Below are 19,635 nucleotides of genomic sequence, written 5' to 3'. Positions count from 1 at the left end.
GTTTTCCTGGTTCCTCTGTGCCTTTCTCCCCCGCCTGCCCACACCCCGATGCCCGTGGCTGCAGGAGTGTCTTCGTCCTCGTCTCGCTTTTGCAGCCTTCTCTGAGAGGTGCCGTCACTTCCTGTGGCTCCAGCCACGGCAAACTCTGATGCTTCCCCGTGTCTCCCTCCAGGCCAGCCCTCCTCTGAGCATCTGTCCCATCGCTCTGATGCCCCCACAGGACCCATCACCGGGACGTCCCACTGTCATCGTCAGTGCAAACTGTCCCTAAATGAGCTCATTGCCTTCTCTTGAAACCTGCTTCTCTGGCTGTGTTCCTTCTCTTATTAAAGTCACTATTATTTACCAAGTCATCTAGATGCAGAATGGGGAATTTCATACTTCATTTTCCCCCTCCACGTTTTAATATCTTAGAATCCTAGGCATCTCACAGCTGCTGGTGGCCAGGCAGCAGTTATGACTTGGGCTTTACTATCTATACAGTTGCAAACCTGATCGTTGTTGCTCATTGTATAAATGTTTGAATTACAGTTTGCATCGTAGGAACTACATTATGAGCCTTTCTTTCCTGCTTAGCCTTTTATATTTATTTAAGGAGTCACTGTGGAGAATTGTTGGGTTTAATCGCGTTTAAAATGTCTTAGAAATATTACATTATTATTTGGCATTGAAATGAAGCGTTATCGTATATGAGAAAAGGCATGGAAATAGAGCGATGGGGCATAAATTCGATATTAACGCAAATATTCATCACTGAAAGAATGACCCAAATTCCACAGTTTCTTACAAAGCAACCAACAAGTACTTTATCCAACCTAAGGAAGGAAGGACACTTCCCACAAAAGTGTCACTTCTGTTTCTGAGATAGCATGTAAAAGGATGGCCTTCGCACACGGGGCTGTGTCACTGGAGGCAGTGGAAATCACCAGTGTCTTCTTTTTCTGTTTTTCCTTAGTGGAAAATAAATTAATGGTGCATTTTACAATCAGTGGAGTTTTAGGTCGAGTGAAGTATGATAATTCTAGATGCTTTGGGCTTCCGCTCCAATCACCTACCAAGCCCTGCAATTTCATCTTCTTTAGCAGCTCTTGAATCTGATCGTCCCTACTTACCCCCACCCTCCTGCCTATGTCAGGCCTTCATCATCTTTTGCCTGGACTATTATAATGGCCTCCTAACAGGTCTCCCGGCCCCGACCCTTGTCCCCAAAGATCCGTCCTCCACAGTGCTGCCTGAGACATTTTGACTTCAGTGCAAATCTGATCATTTCTCAGCTTCCCATTGCCTGCAGCCTAAAGCCCAACTCCTTCACATCTCCCTAAATTGAGTCCTATCTTCTTCTCTAGCCTATTCTCTCCCTGAGTCCAGTCCCCGCCGACTATTCTCCAACCACACACCTGTAGACCTATCAGACTGTCTTATGGACGCTGGGATGTCTCCCTCCTCCACTTACTCCTTAATCCCATCCCACTTGTGAACTCCTACTCATCTTTTGAGTCCCAACCCAAGGTCACCTCTTCAGTGAAGCCCTCCTTGATGCCCCCCTTACCCACCACTGTTTATCAGATAGAGTTGACCACTCCCCCCTATACTGCCCCACTGCACACTTCCTCAGACTTCTAAATGTCTCATGCTAGAAAAATGTTAATACACTTTGGTATAGTCATCTAACAGAATACTATTTAGCCATTGAAGAGGATGACGTGGGAAGATGATTAATGGTAAAGTGAAAAAAGCTGGGTAAATATTGCGTATATATGCTGATATCACTGAAAATGTATATATGCTTGGAAAAAAGACTATAAGAAAATATGTACAAATTTAAGTGGTTTTCTCTTGATAATGAGATTATGGTTGTTTATTTCATGAATCTAGTTCTTAACTGGGTGGGGATTACTGTCATAATGAGAAAAAGTATTAAAAATTCTCTTACTGCAATTAGAAGAATTATGTAAAGCAAATTTATATTGCATTTCTGTGGTTGTTTTTCATCCTGCTCTTTCTCCAATGGCAGGTTTTATGGCCGGAAGATGGTGAATATCTTAATGTCAAACACAAGGTTTGATGCATTTCTGAAGCAGTCCCTCCCATCCCACGACTTGCAGAAGGTCATGACAGCTATTAAACAGTGGGTGAGTCAGCAGGCAGCGAGGTGTGAGCTGGTTTGGGGCGGGAATCAGAGCTGAGCCCGGCAGCTCACAGCCCTCACGCTGGTCAGGGGAGGGGGGCATGCACTCCAGAGGCTTCGATTTCATCCACAACTCCTGACGGGTGGAATTTCCTTGCTGGTGCTCAGACCTGCTTCTGCCTCTCACTGCCTGTGTCTCTTGAGCCTCCCTGGGCCTCTTTGCCTCCATCTTTTAAGTGGGGATCTTGATCCGTGACCCGATTACCAGTGCTCTGGAAGACTCCCCTGTGCCCTCCCAGGTGGAACAGATTATTCCTGTTCTAGATCTATTGGTCTAGACTGGAGTGTCTGGCCGTTCCCCATAGGGCCACCCCTTTTGGTTCATGTTCTGTGTGTATTTTTCAAGGGAATAGAAGATGGTGATGAACTTCCATCTGCCAAAAGCCGCAAGGTGTCGAGGAGTCTGTGGTGTGTGAGAATGGGCTGCCCGGCGAGGATGGGTACAGTAGCTCTTGTCTCCCTGGGGCTCCCCATCCAAGACTGCTGATGGAGATGTTTTGCTTGGCCCGGGCCCGCCGTGGTGGCCCTGTGGGGAGGGGTGTGCATCTGGGCTGTGACTGAGACCTAGTTGGGTCAGCAGGACTCATGGGTAAATTTATGGGGAGGGTTCCCTCACCCAGATCTTGGGGAGAGCAAATACTGGGCTCAGGGGCATCTGCTGGTAGAGATGGGCTCCTGCAGTGTTGGCCGTGTAGGTGCAGTTTAAGTGGGATGCATTGTTGGTCAGCCTTTTTGTGTGAGCTCAGAGTTTCTCCATTCACTTAGCGCAGCAGGGCCTTTCCCCATCAGAGTGGCCGGCCTGGGACTAGTTTAGAGGCAGAGGTGGAATCAAGGCGGATGAGAAGGAATGGGCCAAGGGGCTAGAGGGTGGGCATTAGGAGGGGTTAGAAATCCAACAGGAATCTGACAGTCACTCCTGTGCCCACAACTTAAGACCCTTCTGCGATGTCCCGGGAGGAACATGTGTAGACTCCTAAGCTGGGCCCCCGGGGAAGCCCCCTGCCCACCTCTTCTAGAGAAGCTTCCTGCTGTCTCTCCCACGCATGCTCTCTCAGCTCATGTTCCCTGCGTTCTCTCTCACTCCTGTGCCTTTCCCTGTGCTGCGCCATCTGTACCGGAACGTGCCTATTTATCCTACAAGATGTGGCTCACCTGTCACCTTCTCCCAGAAGCTCTCTCTGACTCTCTGCCCTCATGTCCTCCGGTGGGGCCGGTTGCCCCCCTCCTTCAGTCCTCTGTCTCCCATTGGTCTGTGAGCTCCTGAGGGCAAAGTCCACATCTCTCATCTCATTATTCTCAGTGTCTGACACTTCTCTTGGAACTCAGTAGGCAAAGAGTGTGGAATGTAGGGATGAATGTCAGAATGATGTGGGGCTCTATTGGGTGGGACCTGGGTGTAGGGCATGAGCTCAGAGACCCAGGTCTGAGTTGGCAGTGGGCGGTTGGAGTTCTGTGTGAAGAGGCTCCCATGCTGGCTGAAACAGGCCAGGGGAAATGATGGGCATGTGATCCCAATGTAAGACAACAGAGCTTCTTAACATTTCCCTAGTTCCGGAGGAGTGTAAGCAGAGCCTAGGCAGCCAGGGCTCAGGATACAGGCTCCTGGTAAGACCTTCCCCCACTCTTAGGTTAAATTGTGCCAGTCATCCTTCCATGGATTTCCACCCCCTCAGTCCAAGCTCCCTCACCCCATTCTTTTTTTCTTTTTTTTTAATTAATTAATTTATTCATTTATTTAATTTTTGCTGCATTGGGTCTTCACTGCTGCACGCGGGCTTTCTCTAGTTGCAGTGAGCGGGGGCTACTCTTCATTGCGGGGCGCAGGCTTCTCATTGTGGTGGCTCCTCTTGTTGCAGGGCACGGGCTCTAGGTGCACGGGCTTCAGTAGTTGTGGCTCGTGGGCTCTAGAGCGCAGGCTCAGTAGTTGTGGTGCACGGGCTTGGTTGCTCCACGGCATGTGGGATCTTTCCGGACCAGGGCTCAAACCCGTGTCCCCTGCATTGGCAGGCGGATTCTTAACCACTGCGCCACCAGGGAAGTCCCCCTCACCCCATTCTTAACGTAGCTTCTGAAAAGAGGAAAAAAAGGCAGGAAGAGAGAGCCCTGCTGCCTGATAAGGGGATAGAGCTCTAGGCAACCAAACTGTTGCCCCCTGAGGAAAAAGCATTTCCAGAGTTCCCAAGGCCTGTGTCCCCAAGCGGCAGGTGGAGGGGAAGCTGGGATGGACTGCGTTGCAAGTGAAACTCTTGTTTCAGCCCCACCTGTCTTTGGGGCTTGTGCACGGGACAGGAGATGTGTCCATCCCCTGGGGCTGCCCAGGTCAGACGCTCCTTCCACGTAGGCTCAGCTCCAGTGGCCCGCAGCTGGCGGGGCTGCGCTCCTCCACGCGGGGTGCCTTGGAGATGGCGGAGCAGCTGCGGGAGCTGACGCGGCTGCTGGAGGCCGAGGAGTACCAGTCTCGGATGGAAGGCGTGGGGCGGCTCCTTGAGCACTGCAAGGCCAAGCCAGAGCTCATCACCGCCAACCTGGTCCGGGTGAGTGCTGCCCCGTCTCTGCCCTGTCTTTCCCTGGTGGGTGCAACTTTGGAAAACTCGGGACAGGGTTGGACATTGCGCCAGACATCGTTTCAGGGTAAAGGGAGTCTGACAAGCACTCGCTATCCAATTGCCATGGTAATGCCATAAGACTCTCTGGAAGTGGCCAATTGGGCAAGGGCCTCGCCTCCTGCTGGGTGCGCTGGGACCACTCAGAGATGTCCTGGGTGTCTTTCATCCTCCCAGCAGTTTTACAGGGAGGAGGGCAGAGGTGCAGGATGCTGCAGCTAAGGGCGACTCCTGATCCAGCTACGCACATGAGGTTTTGGGGGCAGAACATGTGGCTCGGAGTAAGCACAGGCTTCCACAGGCTGGAAATGAGGGCAGATGCCTGCTACTTCCGGAAGTGAGGCAGCTGACACTCTACATAGAAGAGTAGTTAAGACACAGGCTTCAAGTTTCTTACTAGCTGTGTGATCTGGGCAAGTCATTTAACCTTTGTCAGACTCAGTTTTTGTTTTGGTGGTTTGTTTTTTTTTTGCGGTACGCGGGCCTCTCACTGTTGTGGCCTCTCCCGTTGCGGAGCACAGGCTCCGGATGCGCAGGCTCAGCGGCCATGGCTCACGGGCCCAGCTGCTCCGTGGCATGTGGGATCCTCCCGGACCGGGGCATGAACCCGTGTCCCCTGCATCGGCAGGCGGACTCCCAACCACTGAGCCACCAGGGAAACCCTTTTTTTTTTTTTAATGGTAAACTGAGGACGAGAACACGTGCCTCATGGTCGTTAAGATCACTCCGTGAGCGAGTGCAGAGTACCTAACGAGATGCTCCACACCCTACACCCTTTGCAGTCATCGAGTACTCAGTGTACAGTCGTTTCCCCTCTTGTCCTCCCCCCCTTTGAGAGGTGAGCTCTTCTTCGTCACTGGGAACGTTCTGGCACAGGCTGGATGGCCCCTGTCAGGGATGCGGGAGGAGTACCCTCCAAGGGCAGTTAGTTGGGCTGTGGGACTCCTGCCCAGACTGGGTTCCCATGGGCTCTTGGTTTCTGTTCCCTCAACAGGTCTTTGATGCTTTCACCCTAAGGCTTCAGGATTCCAACAGGAAAGTGAACCAGTGGGCGCTGGAGTCCCTCTCCAGGATGATGCCCCTCCTGAGAGAGAGCTTACAGCCCGTGCTGCTCTCCATCATCATTGCTGTAGCAGACAACCTCAACTCCAAGAACTCAGGAATTTACACTGCTGCGGCGACGGCGCTGGATGTAGTGATTGAGAGTCTGGGTGAGCCTGCCCACAGCCCCTGCTTGGCTCTGGTAGGCAGCTGGCTCCCTCCCTTGTCCCTCCGTAGGGTTAGGGTTGGACATTCCCACCTTCCCTGCTTGGGAATCAGCAGAGCAGTGAAAGGCATTGATTGGCTGTCAGGCCAAATATTTCCCCAGAGGTTGTGTAGGGCAGGGGTGGGCAGCCCAGGGCCTCCCAGGTTCTTGGTTGGCAGGATTTTCCATGGGACGTCCACCTGTTAGAAGTAGAGGAGATGTGGAGAATATCTAGTCTTGCCTCCTTGTGGTACAGGTGATGGAAATGACTCACCCCAGGTCACACAGAACCACAGTGAGTGAGCCAACAGGGCACTGATGGGAAAACAGATCACGATTGCCAAGAAGGAGCTAGGAGGAGTTGTCAATTTTTTTCAGTTGTAGAGATGGTAGCAGGGGATGTGGCTTGTATGGGGACCAGGCAGGATGCTGGTGAGACAGTAGGGTAAGCCTGTTGGAGAGGACAAAGGTGGCCACCCTGGTTGTCTGACATGGGAGTCAAGCTGGGACCCATTGGCTTTTTGAGCATGGAATGAATGAGGGTTGCCTTTTAGGAAGACTGGGGCCGGGGCTTGGGGTGGGAGGGATTTGGGGTGAGGGGTGGAGAGTGAGGGTGGAGTGGAGGCTTGGGGGAGGAATGAAAAGAACAAAAAGGTGGGAGCTATGGGAGAGACGTCAGGGAAGGCAGGAGCTCCTCTGTTCCTTATGTGCTTTGCAGGAGCACATCTTGGTTCTTGAATGTTAGGTGGAAATCTTGGTGCTGATACTTCTGTTATCCATCCTTTCGTAGATGATTAGACGGTGATATTCGGTGTATCTAGTACACAGACTGAAGTGCAAGTTTGAAACCTCCGGTGTGTGAGAATGTAGTACATGATAGACGTATGTCCAGACCAGTAGAACCACGAGTTTTCACAACCTAATCTTGCCTTGCTGGGAGGAAATGTATGATCTGAGAACCGCTGTTGGCTTTTGCCGTATGTCCCGATGAACACAGAGCAATGTCCTGCCTCTAGGACGTGCCGAGCATCCCCGTGGTACGGCTGGAAACACTGCCTGGCGCACCCACCCCTCCTCCCCATACTGCACCCTGGCCTGAGTGCAGCTCCCTGAGGCTGGGACAGCAGCTGTGTCCTTGGCTGGAGCCTCCAGGAGACGTTTCAGTTACAAATCAAAGGCCTGGTCAGGCCCTTCTCCGCCTCTCGAAATCATAAATATTGTCAATTTCCTCTCTTCATCTCAGAGGGAATTTATGATTTGCTCAGTGTGTTGCTGTAGAACAAACAAAATAAATCCAGCTCTAAATTACGGCTGTTCTCGGCGCTGCTCTGGGTAAGTGAGATTGCTGTTGCCAACAACCAAGGCTCTTGGTAAATCACCGCAGGCCCTATATTTATTGGGAAAACCTGCATCAAACAAAATAGGCTTTAGCTATTTGAAGAGGCTAAGCACCCTTGTCTGGCGAGAGGAGCTTTTAACTCTTCCCCCTCCAGGTGTTTTAGTTTCCCCTTTTTGCCTTTGAGTCGGCCTCCTTCAGCACGCTGGAGCCTTGGAACTTTGGGCTGCAGAATCTGGTGTCTCATATTGTCACAAGACTCGGATCCCCTCTACGTGGGGCCCTGCTGTTTCCATTTGGGCTGGACACCCTGGAAAGGGGACCTGGGGATGGCCTGCTTCTGTGATTTGACCACACCTTGAGGCAGGTTGCAGCAACCAGGAAGATGCCTATACTTCTCCTTTCCTCCCGGGACAGGGTCTCCTTGGGGATGGCTGACGATGCTCCTTCTGGCCCATCAGCCGGAGGATTTGGTGCCGGGAGAATGGAGGCAAGTGAGAGGGGCACTGCCCTTCTCTCTAATCCTTAGGTCAGCGCTCGGCTGGAATGGAATGGGGTCAAAGGGATGGATGGAGCCCACTAACCCCCTGGCACAAGGCTCCAGAGTGTCACGTTCAGGGTGTTGGCTCCAGGTCATTTGAGCAGGCGTGGTCAAGGGCTTTGCTGTGAGCCATACTCTCTCAACCCAACCAGCAACGTTGCTTTTGGAAGTGTTCTTAACTGTGACGTAAGGATCCAGCTTCTAAATCCGTGAAGGTCAGAACTGGAGGGATTAGGTTGCCAATGAGAATTCATCCCTGTCAGGGAGTACCAGGGGTGGAATCAAGCTCTCCCAGGGAATGGTTCTCTTCTGCCTGGAATGGTCTAGGCCTGGCCTGCAGAGGGAAAAACGGATGCAAGTAATGAAATTTCCCACTGTCTCAGGGGACTAGGTGGTGGACACAGAGGCTGGGGCGGGTGTGACAGGAGAGAAGGGTGTACATCTTCCTTCCCGTATCACCCAGGCTGAGCCCGGGCAGCTCTAGTCGAACTTTAGCACCCAGAGGCCCCTCCTGGAAGTGGCGTGGAGCCCTTCGAGCAGCGGGAGCTTTCTCCCAAGCCGGATTCTTCGTGCCCCAGGAGGGATTCTGGGCTTCAGGCTGGCGAGGAGCTGTGAAGTGCTGTGAAATAAATGTGTGGAAAGTCACAGCATGTTACTGTTTGTTTCCTGCTCAACGGGGGCCAAGGAGGTCAAGAACACAGGTGAGGCAGGCCGTCTTCTGGCACAAAGTCCAGATCGCACAGCCAAACTGGGAGGTTGGTCTTCTTAGGTGACCTCTTGATTCTGGAATTGGGTGACAAAATCGACACATCAGCCACCACGTCTCTCCCAGTCCCTTCCTGTTCCCTAGGGTGAGTGGGGCGGTGATGTGCTGGTTGACAGAACAGGTGGGATTTCTACCTATGTCCCCTTTTGGGGGACAGTAAAAAAGGAGACGTTGGGAGCCTTGTTCCCTGCCCTCTGCCCTCTGTCACTGCCTGCCTTAAGGCCTCTCTGGGGCTGAGCCTGGAGTGGCACCCTTTCTACTCCTCACCGAGACCCTCTGATTTCAGGGGAGTTGTTCCAGGGATAAGGCAGTTCCTCAGCAGACTGGCTGGTTGTGTCTTTGGGCTCTGTTACTGGGTTAGTTACAGAAGAAACTTCACTAATTAAAGCATCAGGCTGCTGACAGCTCACCACACTCCTGGCTAGACTGAACGCCAGAAAAAGTTCTCTTAATGTAGTGCAGCCCCTGGCCAGTGCTGGAGGGAGCAGATAAACTCAGAAATGGGCAGCTTCAGATCTACAATACTTCTGCTCTTTTGCTCTGACTTTATTTAGTTTTTTATTATTTTTTTTTTAAAATAAATTTACTTATTTATTTATTTTTGGCTGCATTGGGTCTTCATTGCTGCGCGTGGGCTTCCTCTAGTTGTGGTGAGGAGGGGGCTACTCTTCGTTGCGGTGCGCGGGCTTCTCATTGCGGTGGCTTCTCTTGTTGCGGAGCACGGGCTCTAGGTGCGTGGGCTTCAGTAGTTGTGGCATGTGGGCTCAGTAGTTGTGGCTCATGGGCTCTAGAGCGCAGGCTCAGTAGTTGCGGCGCACGGGCTTAGTTGCTCTGAAGCATGTGGGATCTTCCTGGACCAGGGCTCGAACCCGTGTCCCCTGCATTGGCAGGTGGATTCTTAACCACTGTGCCACCAGGGAAGCCCCTGTAAATACAATTTTGACTTTGCTCCTTTCATTTAATACCACCCAGTTTCCCATACTGTTACGTAGTCTTTCTAGTTAACTTAAATAATATTTATATAAACTTTATTTTCCTCCACTGTAAAAGTCGTACTTATTAATTATTGAGAAAGTGAAAAATATGAAGCCTTCGGAAGGAAAAAAACTTACAGTCCCAACTCCTCAAAGAAACCATTATTAACATTTAGCGTTTTTTATGTTAGGTATTTTCTTCTGTGCATCTTTGTGTATAGCGTCATGATAATATTACACATTTAAATTTGCATCCTTCTTTAGAAGAAGCAGGCGTGAGCATTACATATAACGACACACTTGAGTCACTTTTACCAGTTCCGTCACGTGCTGTGGCATAGCCTGTAGTTTTCTGTTTCAGTGGATCTTTCCCAGTTTTCCTGCAATGAACAGACCTAGTTTTCCTGGCCACGGAGAATTTGGCTGTGTGACATATTATAACTTACTGAGTCTTGTGCTTATTGTTGAGAGCCCGGTTTGACTGCAGTGTCTTTGCTGCCACTGTCCACGTAGCATGCTTCTTATGTTTTCTTAAAAGCTCTTCTCTGGCTTCCCGGCAGCCTGGGGATGACGTGGCTCAGTGACCTTGGGGTTTGGCTGAATAGAGGTGAGAGGCCCGCTAGACCTCAGCCCCACTGTGGGGAGGGGAGGCTAGGTCCAGGGAGGCCAAGGTGTCTGGCTTGCCAGCCCGTGGCTATTTTCTCTATATTGAAGGGCTTTGCTTGCCCCTTTGCGTGGGCAGCACCAAAGCCAGTGTGGCTTCCTTGTGGTGTGGAAGAGAAGCCTATGAAAACCCTGGGCTAGGCTAACAGAGCAGGATTTTTAAGTTTTTGAAAGTTAGATTCCAGCCTCTTAGTTGGACGCCCTACCATGAAGGTTGCTGGGCTTTCAGAGTATTTTAGGTAATAATAGTGATAGTAGCCACAATAACTGATACTTGCATAGTAATTATCTGCTCAAGGCACTATCCTAAGCAGTTCTATGAGGAAGGTACGAGTATTATCCCTGTTTTACAGACGGGTAAACTGTGGTTTAGAGAGGGTAAGTGACTTGTCCAACGTCACACAGTAAAACATGGAAGGTCCAGGCGATCTGGACCCAGAGTCCACCCCCTTAGCTGCTGTCTCATTAAACGTGGGTGTGACCTGAAAGGTGAGCCATCACTATGGAAGTAGTCAGAGGCAGAGAGGCAGCTCCTCGGGGTGGTGTCTGGGGTTTATAGACCAGTTTGGGCCAACTTAGTGTCTCTGCTTCAACATTGCCTTGTTCGCCATAAGCATTTATTGGGCGCCTGTTGTGTGCCTGGGAGCATGGGCTGGCACAGATGTCTGTTGGATGTGCATTTTCAAGTAACCCCCAGGTTCTTTACTTCTCTCAGGCTCTGGGAGGCCATGCCAGTGGCCAGGAGAGGGGAGGTCTAGCGGCACCCATAGAGTGTCCTGGACTGAGTGTTGATGGGGGAGAGCAAGGAGGGAGAGGGCCTTGTTTTCAGAGGTGAGCTCATGGCTGATGATGGGGGTGGGACAAACAGAAGCACCTGGAAACAATAATGCAGGTGATGCTGATATAGAAATCTCTTCTTACACATTTACAGGTTTACCAGGACACCCTGAGACCACTTCTCGCTAACTGAAATGTTCTAGAGTCTGGGCTCTCTTTTATCTCCCAGAACAAATTATTTTAAAGACTCTGGACTTACGGATGGAGCTTTTGCAAGCTGCAGAGATGTGCATGGGTACATTTTCTGCTCTATATTTCTGACGGGTCTCAGCAGGAGAGCAAGGGAAGTAGGAGTTAGCTCTCAACTAATGGTTTCCTGATGGGAAAAACAAAGCTTTGCTTGTACATCTCCGGGGATGCCGGGGCTCTGTGCTGAGGTACGGAAGGAGCTCAGAGAAGGTGGAACCTGCCTGGAAAGACTTCCTTAGGCAGGTTGCTCATCTCTGTCCCCTGCAAAGAGAAATCTGGCCTTGAGATGGTCAGCAGCTGGAAGTCCAGGACACACTTGCTGGGGCTGCTGTGGTTACGCACCTCACCTCCCAGACAGGCGCAGGAAGGCCCACAGCCACATCCCTGAGGAATGCAGTTTGCTGTTTGCCCACCTCCCATGGAATTCTGCTGTGCCTGCTGTGGTTGATCGGTCTATCGATCTACCTACCTCCTTTGCCCCAAAGCAGTTTTGAGGAAGCACAGACAATATCTATGGATCTATGGGAGTAAATGATAGTGTAACTATCACTGTTCCCCAAACACCCCATGTACATTCACTTTTTAAAGTGGCCCCATTATAACCTGGAAAAATTAATTCAGCTTCCCAAAGCGGCTCTTCTCTATGTAGGTACTGCGGGTACCTAGCCCTGAACAGTTGGTGCCTTCGCTCGGGCCACAGCATCATGGCCACTGACATTCTCCGTCTCTCCCAGACACCCTTGGCCTCCTACGAGCGTTTGCTGGGCGGGTGCGTTTCCTGAGTGGCCGCGCAGTGCTTGATGTCACAGAACGTCTGTCCGGTGAGCATCCAGCCTCCCAGCCCATCTCTGTTCTTCTTCTCTCCTGGCATGTAGTTGAACCACCTACTTATCTTAGACCAAAAATCATCAACTAATCCCCACAGACCATTTAAAAAAAGTTGATAATCTGCTTTAAAAAATAATTCCCACATTGCCAGAGACAATCTTTGTTTTGGGTCAAAATGAGGCAGGTCTGTACACAGCCAAAATAGTTTTAAAGAAACTATTATGCATTTCTTCCTCTTTGCAGTTGGGGCTTCCACTAGCCCCACAGGGTACCTTTGTGTGAATCAGAAAAATCCACCTCTCTGGGTCAACACCACCTCATGGTGCCTGGCTGGGTCAGCAGCAGCTCTGTCGCTCTGACCTTGGGCAGGTTACTTAACAGGTTACTGAACTTGCCAAAAGCCTCCTCCCCCATACTAGGAGGGTCCCACCTAGGAAGGAGGCAGGAGGACCCAATCTGTTCTCTAGACTCCCAAGGGCCCCCCTAAGATCCACATGGATCATGCCACCCCCAGCTTACATCCTTGCGTGGCTCCCAACAGTCTCCAGGATGGCGTCCAGGGTCCCCGGGGTGCCCCACAGGTCACTGCCTGGCCTTCTAGCCTCTGCCCCTTTTATTCACCCCCAGTGATATGCACTGGGTCATTTACTCCTCATAACAACCGCACAAGGAGGGTGTGGGTTCCATGGTTGTCCCTTTTGTAGAAATAAGAAACACGGAGCTAAGGAAGTTTAAGGTCCCTTGACTAGTAATCCAGGATTTGTCTCCGGGAGCTGGGCTGCAGAGCCAAGCCCTCAACCTCTGTATGGTGCTGCCGTTCCTTGGGTGGCCCCTGCCTTGGCCTCTGGGCGCCAGCACGTTGCAGGGGCAGACCTCCCATCCTCTCCCTGTTGCCTGCCCACGGGCAAAGCCCTTCTCACTCTCCTTCCTCCACCGGGGTGGTGCCCACTTGGTCTGGCATCGCCTCCTCTGTCTCCCTTCTCCCTGACCCTCCGGCCTGAGTTTCGCGTGCCAGCCTCAGTCGCTGGCCCAGCCAGGGCCTCCCAGCATTGAGCTCTCCGGGGGTGAACTCAGTGCATGTCGCCTGCCCAAGGGCGTCATTCCCACTCCTCCGCCGTCCCATCTCTTGCTCCTGGCCTTGCCTCTGCGCCCTGGTTCAGTCTTCCCCGTGTCCCTGGAGTGGCCCCTTACTTCCAGTCCAGGTGCCAGACCTGCTCCAAACAGATGGCGCGAGTGAGGCCATCTGATGGGGGCTACGATGCAGCTGCAGTGCCAGGCTGTGGGTGCCTTGGGGTGAGAATGGGGTCACGTAACTGAGACCACGTTGGGTATCAGACAAGGAACTCTTTTCTGCTACTCAAAATCAGCATTCTCTGATTACCTGTCCTTGTACAGGTAATTTATGGGCCCCAGAGGCGAGTGGGTATTCATTTACTGTACATATTACCCTTCTATATCCAAGAGATCTCAAAAACAAGAGTTTCTACATAGTTCTATTAACTCTGTGTCAGCCAGGAACAGGGAAGAAAATTTCAATTGACGCAAGGCGTGGACTCATAATAGCACAGCTTAACGCAGGAGTAAATCTTTTGCTAATTACTTCAGCTGTCTTTTAAGCTCGATTTTAATGGGTTTTTCCTCGTGATGCCCCCCTACCAGCTCCTGAGCCACCTGCTCCCCGCAGGCAGGTGAATGTGGTCTAAGGGTGGACGTGAGCTTCCTGGGGCCGGGGTGTAGATGCCTCGCTGCAGGAGGAGAGGGTCCGGGGTGAGGTGCCAGGAAGGAGGAGTGGGGGAGGTGTGGCAGGTTAGGGGCAGGTGAACCCCTCACCATTTGGTGGGGTCAGGGGAGCCCTGCCTGGGCCTGGCTCCTGCGATAGTTTTCACCTCCGGTTGCAGCAGAGATTCAGTGGAGGTTTAGGAAACCTTTGAGTTAGAGTTGTTCAGTACAGGTGGTTAATCGGATGACTAGTTTTCTTTCTGTTCCCTCTGGCTGCCCCCCTTCCACCTCCCCTTGCCCCTCCCACCCTCCCACCACCCTTGGGGCTGACCAGGTGGCTTTAGGGTTAACTGTGCCCTCCCTTCTTAGCCTTTTTCCAGCACAGGTAACATAACTCTCACCTCTTGGCCCCATTTTATGAAGTTGGCGCAGCTGGCGTGGCTCACTGGGTGCAGTCCTGCCTTCCCAGGAATGAGGACCACCTTGACTTTGGAGGGCTCTGTGTCACCGGGAGCCCCCGGGGAGGCCCCCAGTGTGGGGTGCAGGAATCTTGAGGGTATGGCCAGAGAGTCAAGGTACACATTTCATGGGAGATGGCACAGTGAGAGAGTCAGGCTGAGCTGAGGGGGGCCTGGGCCATCCTCTCCGGTTCCCCACTGTCCCAGGCTGGGTCTGAAATCAGAGGGACCCTACAGGGCTCCCGCTGCAAAATATCCTGGTGGGTTGGATGAAGTTGATGAAGGAAGAACAAATTGGAGGTTTCTCTAAAAATAAAACAAAACTCCAGACCAGCCTCTAAAACGTGGAACTCCAAGAGGTTTGGGGCAGCAAGAGGTGGGAAGAGCGTGGGCTTTAGAGTCAAGGAAGGCTTGGCCTCTGTCCTCTGCTCTTGTTAGCTGTGGCATCTGGGGCCAGCTCCTCGACCCCTGAGTGTTGGTTTCCTCCGCTGTGAAACAGACGAGTGTCCTGCCTCTTGGGTGAGAGTGAAATGGCGTCACAGATGCATAGCCCTGAGCCCTGGACTCAGGCTCCGGCAGTGTTAGTTTCCCGGGTGTGTCTCTGCTCAGGGAACTTTCCAACTTCTCTGTCCCATAAATAAATCAAGTGCTTCTCTAAGCGTTGTTTGCCTTCCCCAGGACTTATCCTTTGGCGGGATGACAGGCAGCGTGCTGATTGTCAAGCAAGTATTTGCACGAACGCACGTAGGGTGACGCGACCAAGGCTGCGGGCCAGAGCAGCCCCTCTGAAGCGGCTTGGGGTACCCCTTGATGAGGCCTTGACGTTGGAGGCAGCCCTGCAATTACTGTGTGACGGAGAGCCTGCTGGCAGGTTTTAGCCTGTCTCTGGGTTTTCTGGGGTCTCGAGAAGGCAGGGGGCCTGGGGTAACCAGATTTGGGGCGTTCTTCACTGGAATGAAGGGTCTGTGCAGAGCCTGATGGTTTCCAAAGCACGTTCATGCCTCCTGCATCACTGCTGGGCTTATCGTGAGGTGTGGCATCGAAACTGGGGAGGCCGTGCTGGTTTTATCTCCCACTGGCTGTTCTATCTTCCAGAATGCTTCATTTGAGAGTCTCGACCTTTCTTCCTAGTACAAGTTTTCGCTGTGTGAACTCTCCTAGGTGGTAATGCAGATTAAAGCACTACTAGGACCAAGTTACTCTTTGTCACATGCCTACTTGCATAGGCACTTCGCCTACACGTATTATCTAATCTCTAACAGTCTTAGGAGTTTGGTTCAGAATTATTATCCTTACTTTACAGATCAGGCAACAGGCTCAGAAAGGTTGGGTGGCTTTCTCAAGCTCACACAGCTAGTAAATAACAGAGGCAGGATAGCAATCGAGATGCGTCTGCCTCTTTCCTTCGCCCTGGGCCTCAGGGACCAGTTATACTGTCATATGCCCTGAGCCCTTTCACCTTCGCATACCCCTTCCTCTGTAAAAAAAATGTTTAAAAGTGTACTTTATGACTGGTTGGTAGGAACACAAATAGAAATCAGGCTGGATAGCTTCAGACTTTTTTCTTCTGATTTTAAAAGAATTTAAAATATTTCCATGGGCCCCTAAGTGTGTTATGAGCCCTAGGTAGTGCGTCTAATGGATTAGTGGGCCCTGCTGGGTTGCCTGCCTTTTGGGGGACAGAGTTGGTGTCCCCAGAGAAGGCAGTGGGAGAGAGAGAGAGTGCTTGACTCAAGTGACTCTCCCTCTTTTCTGCCTGACAGTGTTGGTGGCCTCAGTTTACCCCCGAAAGCCCCAGGCCGTGGAGTGCCACGTACTTCCGGTCCTCTGGTACTTCTTGAATAACATGTTCGGGAACGGCATCCTGCCCGGGCGCGGTGGGAGCGTCTGCACGGCCGTCTGCCGGCTGTGCAGGAGCCTCCAGGGGCAGATGGGCTCCTGGCTGCAGGACTTGGCCGCCAGCCAGCCAAAGCAAGTCCTCAAAACGCTCCAGGAGCTCTTAGACCCGGAATCCCTGTGAGACAGCCCCAAGGTCACTGACGGGGCGCGGGGGGAGGGCACCTGACAGCAAGACAACTGGCAGCTCACGCCCCTTTCATCTGGATTAAAGACAGATCTAGAATGAGCAATCGTTATTTTTATCTTATTTTATTTTTATGATGGAATAATCTCCTGGTCTACTTCCCCATAGAGGTCCAGATGTACATAGTGTATTTTGAGGTAGAAATAAAATAATTACTTATTTTTCTAAGGTTTTATTATCTTGTACTTTTTTACCCCCACAGAATTTTCTAGTAGCTAGGTTTACGACAAAGAAAACAAAACATGATATGGAAACAACCTATGTGCCCATTTTTGGATGAATGGATAAAGAGGATGCAGTGCATGTGCGCGCGCACACACACACACACACACACACACACACACACAGGAATACTATAAGCCATAAAAAAGATGAAATCTTGTGACAACATGGATGAAACTTGAGGGTATTATGCTAAGTGAAATAAATCAAATGGAGAAAGACAAATACCATAAGATTTCACCCATATGTGGAATATAAAAGAACGAAAGCAAAAAACAAAGAAAAAGAACAAACCAAACAGATGCAAACAAATACAGAGAACAGAGTAGCAGCTACCATAGAGGAAGGGGCATGGTGGGGGGAGAGCAGATAGGGGAAAGGGAATTAACTGTATGGTGATGAATAGAAACTAAACCTTTGGTGGTAAGCTCACTGCAATGTATACAGAAGTCAAAATATAATATTGTACACATAAAAAATTAAAAAAGAAAACAAAACACGACAACAGCAAAACCAGCTGCTGATGCTACTGAGACGAAGAATGAGGGAGAAAAGTATAGCACAGATCCCCATGTTGCAGACCATTTTGGGGCTCCTATCTGTGCGCAGCTGGAAAAGCCCTCCTGAACCCAGAGACCCTGAGTTGGCCATTCAAATCCAGCCCATTTGTCATAAGCCTGATTTGGGGTGAACATAAGCATCTCTGGGGGACATCCTGCTTCTGCGTTACAAAATCTTCAGTGCAGCATCCTATGTCCTATGTCCTATGGGAACATTCTAACAGGATCTAAAGGCAAGGAGAGTTTGACATTGGCGTTACTGACAGCCTTCTCTGGAAGGTGGCTTCCTGGCTGGTTCTGAAGAGGACTGGAGGATGATTCACATTTGAAATACCGTAAACAAAAGGACTGGGTGAAGCACAAAGCACCACGGTGTGCAGATGTCATGCGGGAGCTCTGAAACCACACAGGTTACTCCAGCTGGGCTGGATGGGATCGTGGACCTGGAGAGGTGTGTTGGACGCAGGCTGGACCAGAACACGAAGAAGGTGGAGCCACTGATGGAGCAACGAGAGGAATGGGAAATGGGGTCCTGGCAGTGAGAGGGGGATGGATGCCAAGGGCTGGGGCTCTAGACACAGGAGGAGTGTCTCTGCCTTGCCTGGGGGCAGTGGCCGGCTGACAACAGTGTGACCAGAAAGAACTAGAGCTCAGATCGTGACCTCAAACACATGGGTAAGGTGAAGGCTGAAGGGGCAGCATCCCAGTCCCAACCCAGGAGCCAGACCCACAGCAGCAGTCTGGGGCAGATCCAGATGGCCAGGCCCTGAGGCCCAGCTTCATGCCAGCAAGTTTTCTGCCAGGCCCACCAGTGGACCTCTCTCCACTGTCACCCACCCCGAGGTACAACATCGGTCCACTTCTCTGTTCTGAGCCCCTCCTGAGAGTGTGGGGCAGAGCAGGCTGGGAATCTTCTGATCAGCTCATGCAATGTTGCCAGGTGTAACTAGGCTGCCCCCGCTCGCCCCCCTTGCCACGAATGCCCTGGGGTGAGCCTGGGCGTGGTACAGTCATCCTGGGACTTGGGCTTTTAATAGGCAGCTTAAGTGTGCTGGGTAATTTCAGCCACAGCCTTAGCGGCTTCTCACCTCTTTGTGACCTTAGCAGGGACTTCCCCGGCACCACCATGCCCTTTGTTGATTCTGACTGACCGGGCAAACATCAAAGATGCCCAAGAGGCTGAAATTAAACTTTTACACAATTTAATTAATTGAGTTTGCTTGGAGTCTGAGCAGACTTCTTCAGTTTGAGACTGACATTTTCTGCTGGTCAAGATCCTAGAGCCTATCAGAATATTTCAGGATTTTTTAGAACTGTAGGAGCCCAAGGATTTTGAAGGCAGAAATTAAGCTCAAAGACGTTGCCCTGTCTGCCTGCATTCGGGTCCTGCCTTCTGTCTTCAAACCGGAAGCTTCCCATCTCCTGTGCTCTGTACCCATCCTCACAGGTGGGTGTTTAAAATAACTGAAAACAGCTGAAAAGCAAAGAATAAATCATTGCATGGTTCTTTTCCCTTCACTACTTCAGGTTTTAATCTAGTCTCTGGGCAGCTGGGCTCTGAGGGCGACACCCCTGGCACAATCTCAGTGGGGAGGCTGGGTGGAAATTTTGTCTCAAAAGTTTCCCACATCATTACTTTTAAAACAAAGGGAAGACAGCTTATTAGTAACCTGGGCCTGTTGGGAGTGCCTGCAGGACTGAGACCTAATGGGAAATGAAGATTGTCCTGAGAGCCACGGCGGGTTTGAGCAGAGCCCACCTCATTCTTTGCTTGGCTGGCTGTGCGTGTAGCCAGGAGCTCTACTCACCCAAGGTGCTCTTGGGGTGGGAATATAGCATCGAGCTATGGAAGAGCTTTTCTCTCTCTCTCTCTCTCTTTCTCTCTCTCCATTGTGAGAATCGAGAACCAAAGTCTTGTCTGAGAACATGTAACTGCTTAGGAATTCCTTGCTTGGGAATTTTTGAGATTTTAGGAAAATTGTTTTACAGGCCCCACTTCTTATCTTATTCTCTCTTCCCTGCTTCATTTCTTGCCTCCTGAGTGGAGAAATGTTTCTCCATTCTCATTGTACTTCGGAATCGTCCAATGAGATTTTTAAAAATGCTGACACCTGGGCCCATCCCCGGGGATTTTTGTTCCATGGGTATGGGGTAGGGCCCAGACGGCTGTCTTTTCTTCTTTTCTTTTCTTTCTTTTCTTTCTTTCCTTTCCTTTTCTTTGTTTCCTTCAGGCTTTATTGAGGTATAATTGACATATAACACTGTGTAAGTTTAAGGTGTGCAGTTGTTACCAAACCAGATTTCATTTGCTTGACGCACAGGAAGCTAAACGCTGAGATGCTGAGGTCTGCAGCAGAGAAAGGGTTTCTAAGGCAGCCAAGCGAGGAGCTGGAAGAACGTTTCAGATCTGCTTCCCCAGAAG

At 51.0% G+C, this 19,635-nt stretch overlaps 1 protein-coding gene across 1 annotated transcript in view; it reads left to right on the top strand.

Annotated features, from left to right (window-relative positions):
- TOGARAM2 (TOG array regulator of axonemal microtubules 2) overlaps positions 1-16,456 on the top strand; it is a gene marked incomplete at its 3' end in the record, with an annotated part of 43,414 nt that extends 26,958 nt beyond the window's left edge. Inside the window, 8 exon segments of the mRNA XM_079940820.1 lie at positions 2,015-2,132; positions 2,535-2,589; positions 2,592-2,628; positions 4,530-4,722; positions 5,786-6,002; positions 12,078-12,164; positions 16,112-16,364; positions 16,366-16,456. Coding sequence (XP_079796946.1) covers positions 2,015-2,132; positions 2,535-2,589; positions 2,592-2,628; positions 4,530-4,722; positions 5,786-6,002; positions 12,078-12,164; positions 16,112-16,364; positions 16,366-16,456 — 1,051 coding nt within the window.
- Between the last annotated feature and the right edge of the window lie 3,179 nt (positions 16,457-19,635).

This window comes from Stenella coeruleoalba (genome assembly GCF_951394435.1).
Source record: "Stenella coeruleoalba genome assembly, chromosome: 13".
NCBI lineage: Eukaryota > Metazoa > Chordata > Mammalia > Artiodactyla > Delphinidae > Stenella > Stenella coeruleoalba.
Note: the sequence above shows the minus strand (reverse complement) of the source record. Positions and strands in the feature narration are given on the sequence as shown.